General features: G+C 46.6%; 1 protein-coding gene across 2 annotated transcripts in view; it reads left to right on the top strand.

Moving 5' to 3' along the window:
* The first annotated feature begins 299 nt into the window (after positions 1-299).
* GDNF (glial cell derived neurotrophic factor) overlaps positions 300-10,286 on the top strand; it is a 17,971-nt gene continuing 7,984 nt past the window's right edge. Inside the window, exon 1 of one of the 2 annotated variants that reach the window (XM_009647322.1) lies at positions 300-372. In XM_009647322.1, the coding sequence (XP_009645617.1) occupies positions 300-372 (73 nt within the window). Of the gene's footprint in view, positions 472-10,286 lie in introns of both variants that reach the window. The other variant, XM_009647321.1, reaches the window with a different exon arrangement.

Genomic DNA, 10,286 nt, shown 5'->3' with positions numbered 1-10,286 from the left:
TTGGGCATAGAGGGGCTGGAGGCCATCCTGCACCTCCCTCTCCCACACCGCTCACTGGGGAAGAGCCCACCTCCCTCACTCTGGGAGGCGATAGGGGTGGGGGGCTGAGCTGGGCACAGGTTGTTTCCCTCTGCTCTGTCCCCGGGCCTGGCCAGGGTGGACCAGGCTGACCCGGGGTGCCAGGCTTCCCAGCTTTGTCTCAGGGCTGGCGGGGGCGGGCAGGACTGGGGGAGCGCTGCAGCTGGGGGTAACCCTACCTCTCTTCTCTGCCAGGGGCCCGTGTTGGAAGGAGATCTAAGATGAAGTTATGGGATGTTGTGGCTGTCTGTGTGGTGCTGCTCAACACGGTCTCCACCTCGCCCCTGCCCACCGGTAAGACGCCTCCCAAGGGGCCCCCTTCAGTGGTAGAGGGGCCTGAAGACGATCTCTCCCCCATCAGCCTGCTGCCTCCCTATGCTGTGCACAGTGACTGTAAGAAACATTCCCCTTTGTAGCCACTGCTGTCTGTCTTGCTAAACCTGCTCCCCTTTGCTCAGACGTCAGGGTGAGGAAAGGACCCCCCCACTTCATGCCCCAACTTCTCCCCCAGGCAGGGTCACTGGCTCTGGTCTGGCCTCAGCAGCTCCAAACCAAGTCATCCTCTAAAGCCTGGGGTTGGCAATTGCAGTGGCAATGCCCACACCCCCCCCCACACCCCCAGCCCTACCTTCCTGGCCGTCGTAAGATCCCTTTGGTTGAAAAACCTGAAGAGATGGGAAAGTTAATTGTATGCAGAGGAGCCAAGAGAAGGATCAGGTGCATATACCTTGCAGTGCAGGCACTGGAACTCCTTCCCCTCTGCTTCAAGCTCCTCTCCCTGCTCAGACCTGCCAATGCAATTACTCACTGTCTGTAGTGGGCGCAAGTCCTGGTGGAGATTGGGCTCCATGGTGGGAGGCACTGTACACATCCTGGAGTGCTGCTGAGTTTCATTAAATCCTCCTTGGATCCTGATCCCAAAATTAGTGTGCCTGCATGGAAATTTACAGAAGAGTAGAGGTGGCAGGGTTAGGAGCTTGATGCAGAGCAATCCACATGAACCGGCTCACGGTAAGACAGCTTACAATCCAAATGACAGATAATAATAATGCCTCACTAATAATAGGTCTCCTACAATAGCAGATACAGGATTTTCACAGTTGTATGCGCATCTTACGCTAACTCTGATGGCTTTTTAAAGTGAGAGTTAATACGACTCAGAAGTGGCAAAATACTGACATAAATTGTGGAGATGTTCACTTAGCAAAGGCACAGATGCAGCTTGGAGGTTGCTCCCTTTGCCTGTGCTCAGCCCTCTCTGTTTAGCTCTGCAGCATGCAGACAGTGTCCAGTAATTGGGATTCATTTTTATCTCCTTATCTGGAGGCATGTCCTTTCTCTGCGCCTGCCGCAGCTACAGCCGTGGGCAGCCCCGCTCTGGTTTCTCCAGGAGCAGCCAGGCTAACGCCGTGTGGAGGCACCAAGCAGGGAATCTTGTGCCATGACTCCACTGGGCGGGCCCCAACATCTCCTCTTCCACACACATGCATCCTTCCCCATTTAGTCTTCTCTTTTTCCTCTTCTTGCTTGTGTTTTCTCCCTGCTGGAATCTTGCCTAGGCTGCTGCCTCTGTGTGTCCCAGCCTGGGCTCCGGCTGCCCGCAGCCCTGCAGCCCCTGACATCCTTTTCAGCCCCTCCATTCAGGGAGGTCAGCCAAAAGTGCTTCATCGAGGGGTTGAAGGGCTGCGGGGCTGTCGCATGTGGTGATCTTCTTCATGCCGAGCTGCGTGGTGGGATAGGTACTGTCTTACAAAAGGCAGCAGTCAGCTTTTCAGGCCACTGTGCTGGTCCCCTCTGCACAGACTTGCTGCAGCACCAGTGGCAAGAGCATTAGAGGGAAAGGGGACCAGTCATTTTGTAGCTCTGGCAGAAGCTGCAGGGTGGGAGAGCATTAATGCTCCATCTTTCAAGGGTGATTATATTTGTACAGGGCCTGCTTTTATCTTGAAACTTACTTCTGGGAATATGGTTCCTGGTGAGCTGGTTTCTCCACAGCTGCTCAAGGGGACAGGCAGCAGTAGCAGTCTTGTCTGTTCCTAGTGTCCAAAGCTTCTCATTGTTGTCTCTTTTTTTTTCTTGTGGACTGGGTAAACAAGAAGTGGGAAGAAAGACAACCTGTGTTTTACCTGGGCTATGGTAGTGTCAATAGACAACCTCCTCCAGATATCTCTCTTTCCAGGGTACAGATGTAGGCCTTGCCGAGCAGAGCTGGGTCACGGGTTGTTGCCCAGGCTATTCATTTGAGAAAGGGCTGATAGTTTGGTCTCAATCTCTTGACCCTGTGGATCGCAAATAGAGGGGCCTGGCTGCAAGGGGAAAGTAAGTAGTGCTGTTCTTCAAACAGCAACTGAGGAAAACTCAGGGAGTTCCTGTGGTCTCTCCACAGCAGACGTTTACGCAGCATCCATGCCCAAAAGTCAGAAACTTTTATCCGCCGCGTTGCCAAGTCAGATGAGTCAGGGAAGACCCACAGAAAGGTGGCTGTAAGGGAGCGGCAAAACACTTTGATCCACTTTTACACCAGTTTTAGTTGATTTAAAAGTGTACGGTGTCTGGAGAGCAGTCTGCAAACACAGAGCCCACGAGGCTGATCCTATCCGACCACATCGCTGCCTTCCCACCACAGCAGCACTTTGTTTGAGTCAACACCAACAGTGTCTTTGATATATTTGTTTCTCTCTGCTTACCCTTTTGGTAGCATACACCCTTCAACGTATGAAAGACATATAATGATGTACACGAGAGGAGTCATGTCTACACCGTGTTGACTTTCTTCTCCTTTCGAGGTTTCTCTTACGAGCAGAGGACAGTGTGCCACGAGCATGCAGGCGTGCTTGCAGCTCCCCGGCTCATTTGCTGGTGGACCTGCTATGATACTAATATCTCTGTGGATACTGTGGGTCATATGCTTCATCAGGGGGCTGTGGAGGAGGCAGCTCACAAAGTGGTGGGAGCGCCGTCATCACCCACCTTGGCTCATCTGTGTAGGGCAGTGCATGGGTGCTGAGCAGGACTGGGTGCTGCGTGCATTCAAAGAGGGGTGCCCTGCTGTCCCCTAAAGTGATCCCCGAGCCAGCTGGGTGGGGAGTAGCAGCTGTGCTCCAAAGCATGCATTGCTCTTACTCCAGAGAGGTCGGGTCTCCCATGCACCGCTTGCAGTAGGGTTGTGAAATCAAGTCCAGCTTCTAAGGGCAGGCTGAACACCTTGCTGGAGAAGAGATCTGTTTTCCCAGGCCCTTGACACCTTTTGATGGGATTGCTTTCTCTGCAAAGTGCTTTGAGGTCACCTGATGCTACCCCATCCCTTTCAGATTAGCTCGAAACCTTCCTCCGTTCTGGCTTACAGGCAAGGTCCTAACCTCCTGGGCTGATCAGGTGTAATGTGCTGACCTTTGCTGCTCAGGGCAGTAATCAGAGATGGCAGAGGGTGTTGGCAGTTGCAGTCTTCTGCATTTTTTAGTGGACTGGAGGCTGGAGTGAGAGTAGCCTCCATAAATGTAGTGCATTTGATATGAATCCAGTGTTTGTAGGTGGTTTAGGCATCAGTGTTCTTGGGAAAGCTTGTTTCACATGAAGAAGACAATCTGTAGAGTTTGTAAGGTTAGAAAACCCTTTCGATGTTTCCCTCATGCTACAGTCTGCTGGGGGAAGGACACAATTAGCTTAAATAGCAAATGCAAACAGAACAAATAATAAAAAAAAAAAATTATAAACTAAATACTAAGTCAGCAGTTTCAGAAGCAGGACTGTGCAGAGGGAGCCAAACACTTGGTTTGACTTATACACAGTTCCCAATAAATACATTTTGTAACTGCTTGCTGCTCTATGGCCATAATCAACATGTTTGTGAGGATTGGAGTAGCCTAAGATCCAGGATATGATATATAGTGTCTTGATCAAATGAGCAAATTAAATGCAAAATCTCACCATGGGCTTTTCCCTCCTACTAGGAGGAAAATGTGATTTTTTGCATTATAACATCTGAGTTACTCTACGGCCACTGGATGGCCATATGTTGTTGGAGCTCTTTTGGTACGTTTGTTATGCTATAACATACCATGGTATGTGTGTGCTATACCTCTGTTAGAAATTCTCCACGCGCCTGCTAAGGGGTATTTAATGTTAAGTTACTGCATTTAGCTGCAACGTTATCAACTAATATGGAAAGTGTCTAGAATAAACAGTGATACTGTAGGACTCTCTCAGGCAAAAGCAGTATTAAATTATACTTCCAAGTGAGTGCATTTCCTTCCCTACAATATTTATTAGGCACATTCAGTGTTACGAACCAGAACTCTCATGTTTCTGTCCAGGCTTTCCTGCTCAACACATCTATGGCATGGCATATGTGCTTTAGTCTAAGATGCCCAGAAGCTGCAGAGGTAACCTGCCCATGCACAGTAAACCCAATGCATGGGAGAGGTATCTGCCACACCGAGCAGGTGCCACGCTGCACATTTGATATCTGCGTATCCAGTACAGCCAGTGCATCCTGCCGGTGTCGGACCAAGTGTGCCTGTCCCCCTGGGCCAGCATATATATAGTAAAGGTTGTTTGTGTGGGCCCGCCAAGGTTATCTAGGCATTTAGAAATCTCAAGCATCCAACTTTTCCCATTCATGGGCAAAATTCTAGAAGAAGAAAGAGCAGAACACATCTGGCTAAATCCAGATGCATGCAGCCCTAGAAGCCAATTTCTCCGCAGTCTCAGGTGTAAATACTGAATCCTGTAAAGAGAATTCTGGGACTTAAGAAGGAAAGGACTGAAATGCAAGAGAATATTGTTTTATTCTCATTTTAAGACTTACCCTTTGTTTAAAGTTTTTTTGTCTTTGCTGCTTTTCAATTTAAGGACCTCAAAAATTTCCCAGTGGAAGTGTGGATCCTTTTAGGTGTTTTGCAGGTGTGGGTTGCTAGATAACATACCTGAGCATGCTTTTCTCGGTCACCTTTCATAGGCCTCTTCAATATACTTTAGAAATCCCTGTGTTCAGGGCTTGCAGATGACAAGTTGCAAAACCCTTCTTGAAAGGCTGAGGAATTCAGCTGTGTAGTGACTATTGATGAATTGATGGGGGAGGCATTGTTTGTCTACTAGGAGAGGATCCTCAGACTGATAGGTTGTAATGTCTTTCTAAATTACACTGTTCCTGATTAGGACTGCATAAATTAGTTTTAAAATATTTGAAGTTACAGAGGCTGAAGGAAGCCATTGGGGTCATCGAGTCCCATTGCCCAGAACTGCAGATGATCAGGGACAGACTTCTGTGCAAATATCCACTCTTCATTGCCCACACACGCTATGAAGCGATTGCAACTTAAAACTTGTAGTACATTGGTCAAACCCCCATAGCTACACTTGTTGTGGATTCTCTTACTTCTGAGGTACTAAGTTAATGACAAGTAACAAATGAGGAATACTAAATATTGTAGCATAACCATGTTCACGACCATTAGATGTCTAAGTAGGCCAGTGCCACATTAGTGCTGGTAGAGTGGTTCACAGTGCAGAATGGTCATTTTTGGCAAAATCAGCTGTAGTTTCTGACCAAGTAACACTCAGTAAGGGGAACCAAAGGAAATACTTCAATGTTTCTTGGAAATCCAGTCCTGATTACAAAGAAGAAAGAAAGCAGAATCAAAAAGATTTGAGACAGGTACAAACGAAGCATTAAGACACAAAATACACATTAGAGTGTGTCTGTTTTTAAGATCAAGGACAGAAAATTAATTAAGTGAGGCATTTCAAATATCAGCATTCTTTTTGAAGAATAAAGCCACATTGTATGACTTAGCGGGTATTTAGGCTGTATGTATTGGTACAGCATTTAAACGTGCAGGTACGTTTCCTTTAAGTCAGTGGGACTTTTACAAATGCTTTAATGAATATTAAATAGGAATAGTCTTCAAAAGAAGCAAAGACTGAAATAAAAATACGCGTTTTCCTGCATTGGGGCCAGGCAGCGTTACAGCAGTATGCCCAAACTTCTCAGGTGGCCACGTTTTTAGAGGCAAGCTGGTTGTATCCTCTTTAATTAACAGGATACATACAAACATCTGGACTACCTCTGCTCTCCCAAGTGTGTAAGATTTCTGTGGCAAAACCAGCTATTACTTCGGAAATTTCAGACAGGGAGGTGTGGATCCACCATAGCAGCTGGGAAGGAGCTTGCTCTTCTGAGCACATCCCAGCATGAGACCTTCTGCAGCGGAGCACGTAGCACCTGCCCTAGAGCCAGGGGCTTATTAATATAACAATAACATTTTCCAAACTGCACTATTAAACCTTCTCATATCGTTCCTATTGTAAACACATTGAAATGCAGGTAGTGAAAGGCAACAGTGGAAGAACATGTATTATTTAGAGGTCAGATCAAAATCTAATAGCAGCAGAGATTGCCACAGGAGGGCCATCAGCCATGGTTTTGCCCAGACGGCTCTGCTTTACTGCCCTAGGGAAGAGACTGGGATAGCATCCCTTCCTGCTGCTTTGCTGCCCGTGCTTGTTCCTTGGGAACGCCCCTACAACCCAGTAGCAGATGCCATGTAAGAGCACAGGCAGCCTGGGAACAGGTGCTGTTATTTATTTAGGAATGCTGTTCCCATTCAGTGAGCCAGCACTAAAGTGGGGCTGAGTGACCGATGTGGGGTTTTACTCATGTCATGCAAGGGCTGGGCGGGATCACTTCTGCATAAGAGATGCTCAAGAGAATTTATTTGTATTACCGACGGTAATTAAAGTCTCAGTGCCATGCCCGTTAGCATGCTCCCTGCATTCTTGCTAATAGAGGTCACAGGTTTCGGGTCCCACTCGTACATTTGAGGCTCTTGCAGGGTTGGGACAGAACCAAATAAGTGTAAACCCAGGTTTTACTGGGAAGCTGGATATTGACTCAGCATGGAATGGATTGGGAGGGGTACAAGGCCTTAGGTAGGAGACAACATACAGATATGTGCCTTGCCCAGGTGTGGCTCCTGCTCCATCACTGGCTTCGCGCAGGGCACTGCCACTTTGTCTTTTTTCCCCTTTTACAAACTCTCTATGCTGTAACTTCTTCGGACTTGGGCAGCTCCTGCGGGAGCCGTAGCAGAATGGCGAGAGCAACAGCTGAAAAGCTGTCTGCACTCTCAGTGCCTCAGAGCTGCTTTTTCAAAGCTCTGCATCAGAGGCAAGAACACATCCTCAGGCTGCTCCTTTGCTGCTGGACAGCCAAATGAGACACCGCTTTGCCCACCTCAGTGAGGCCCGAGGAGGGTCCCGGCCCCGGGTGTCAGCCCAAAGGTGGGCAGGATCTTGTGAACATCCCCACCTGGACCAGGTGAAGAACAAGAAACTCTTGTGGACACGTCAGCTTGCAAGGCAGCTTCCTTTACTTCACCCAGTTCATCTGACCTTGCTGTTTTCCCCTGCTCTCAGGGAATTCCCCCAGCTGGCAGCAATTACGATAGTCCTATTGTTTCTCCCCTTTCTTCTCCCGGTGGGAACCAGCATTTCTTACCTGTGAGAAAGCAGGCAAAGGATGCAAGGGGAGGCACTGCCAGGCATGGCTGTGTGAAAATACCAAGTACTCTGCAGATTTGCAACACGTGGGCGGCGGCAGTGTTAGCTAGTGAGCTACAAACACAAAACTTGGCTGCCCCATCAAGAGCAAGCACGTCAGGAAGATTAACCCTGCGCCTTTTTCTGGTGCTGCCTTACCATACCTGACTGGTGCGAGTGGCTCTGGAGTCATCCCTTCAAAGCTCTGCATCAGAGGCAAGAACACATCCTCAGGCTGCTCCTTTGCTGCTGGACAGCCAAATGAGACACCGCTTTGCCCACCTCAGTGAGGCCCGAGGAGGGTCCCGGCCCCGGGTGTCAGCCCAAAGGTGGGCAGGATCTTGTGAACATCCCCACCTGGACCAGGTGAAGAACAAGAAACTCTTGTGGACACGTCAGCTTGCAAGGCAGCTTCCTTTACTTCACCCAGTTCATCTGACCTTGCTGTTTTCCCCTGCTCTCAGGGAATTCCCCCAGCTGGCAGCAATTACGATAGTCCTATTGTTTCTCCCCTTTCTTCTCCCGGTGGGAACCAGCATTTCTTACCTGTGAGAAAGCAGGCAAAGGATGCAAGGGGAGGCACTGCCAGGCATGGCTGTGTGAAAATACCAAGTACTCTGCAGATTTGCAACACGTGGGCGGCGGCAGTGTTAGCTAGTGAGCTACAAACACAAAACTTGGCTGCCCCATCAAGAGCAAGCACGTCAGGAAGATTAACCCTGCGCCTTTTTCTGGTGCTGCCTTACCATACCTGACTGGTGCGAGTGGCTCTGGAGTCATCCCCCAGGTTACTTAGCACTTTACCTTGATGAGAGACAAGTGACACTGGGGAGAGGCTCCATTTCTAAGGGTGCTCTGAGGCGGAGGGGGGGACGCAGCGTGTCCTGGGAGCTGGCGAGGGAGGGTGGGAGGTAGTGAACCAGAGCTGTATTAAACATTTAAAGATGAGCTGACCCTGCTGTGTTTGATGCTCTGTTTCCTAATGGACACAACCGACTGGTTTCCATTTCACTCTCAGCCCCACAGATTTTGATGCAAGGCATGAAAGCAAAGTCATGCCTCAGAAAGGTGATATTTTAATTGTTTAAATCCTGAAAACCTTTCAGCAGAACTATTTTTAACACGTGCCTTTGCTTTGATGCCTGCATAATAGGATTTATTTTTCATGAAAAATACTTCATTTTCAATAAAATAAATGGTTTATCCCCATCACAGCTGATGCTTTTTTGCTTTTTTACTTTGCAAAGCAGAATGATCATCACATCATTAGTAATTTTTATCCTTGCTAAGGTTGCACTTCCACAAACAGGTTACTCCAAGGGTCTCATAAAGTACGTCTTTGTGGTGTGAGATGGAGGGATTCTGTGTTCAGACAGGGCATGTCCACTACAATAAGTACCTGAAAACACTACTACAAAGCAAAAAAATAATTAATGAATAAATGGTATACCAGAGTAATCTTCATAAGCAACAAAAAAATGAGGATGATTTGTTGCAGTCACTGTTAGAGGCACATTAATTGTCTATTTCCCACTAGTAAATGATGTAAGAAGAAATGTCTTTGTAAGTAGAACTTTGGAGGAAACTTAAAAAATAACGAGAAAAGAAAGGAAACTAAAGTATTTCAGTTATGAAGGGCCCCGATTACAGTACCAGATCTGTTTTTGAAAAAGAGCCATTTGTTCCTAACAGAGATCTGGATCTGAATTTTTCTAAATAATGATTACCCTTATAATGAGCTGGATTAACCCCCTTGAACTTTAAAAGCATACTTTAAACTAGAGCCTGAATGCTGCTGTTTGAACTTCTCTAATTGAAAGACAGCTGTTCTTAAGTGAGATATCCTGGTAATTTCATTGTATGTTTGGCCTGATGTTTTGATGTAGTAGGTATACACTGCCTCAGATGTATGCATGAAAGCTATAGTGTAAAACAAAAATCTGATTGTATCGTTTTTAGCATACCTTATGTGACTTCTATTACATCACTTTAATTCAGTACATGCAAAGTGCCAAGTGACTCTGCGGTGATGCAATTACATTTTCCTGAGATCAGTATGGAAAACTATTCTGTAAAGTACAAACAGTTTCAAATATCTTAAAACATCAAGTTTTATGAGATTAAAAGAAAAAAAGAAGAAATACCCACTTACATAAATTATTATTTTGCAATTAATAGAATTTAAGCTTTTCTTATAAACCGTAGTAGACAGCATAGTCACAAGGGACTGTAGTTAGCCTTTTAAATCCATAACCAGGCACCAAAATGAGTAACTGGAATTTTTTCTCAAAAGCTGATGATCCATCTGTTCCCACTGAAATGAATTAGTGGTCAGGTACAAACTGAGGGTTTCTTGCTCTACCATGCTGGGTTACTGCCACTGCAGGGGAATATTTGGCTGTAAAATAAATCTGTTGCTAATGAAATGAAAGGAATAGTTTTACAAAATGTAATTGTGATCACATTTGAACGAGAGAAATAAATTTTCCATTTTTCCTTAGTGGAGACTTTCCTTGAGAATGTGATGGATTTGGTTTGGATATTCATTTAGACCTGTTTTATGTAGAAGTATATCTAAACACTGTCTAATTTATTCTTCTTAAAAGCGCAGGCATCAGATCCCAGTCCTCCTGGCACATGGTGTCTCTAATGGAAATGCAATGGCTGGC

This window comes from Egretta garzetta, unplaced genomic scaffold (genome assembly GCF_000687185.1).
Source record: "Egretta garzetta isolate BGI_Z169 unplaced genomic scaffold, ASM68718v1 scaffold59, whole genome shotgun sequence".
Taxonomy (NCBI): Eukaryota; Metazoa; Chordata; class Aves; order Pelecaniformes; family Ardeidae; genus Egretta; species Egretta garzetta.
Note: the sequence above shows the minus strand (reverse complement) of the source record. Positions and strands in the feature narration are given on the sequence as shown.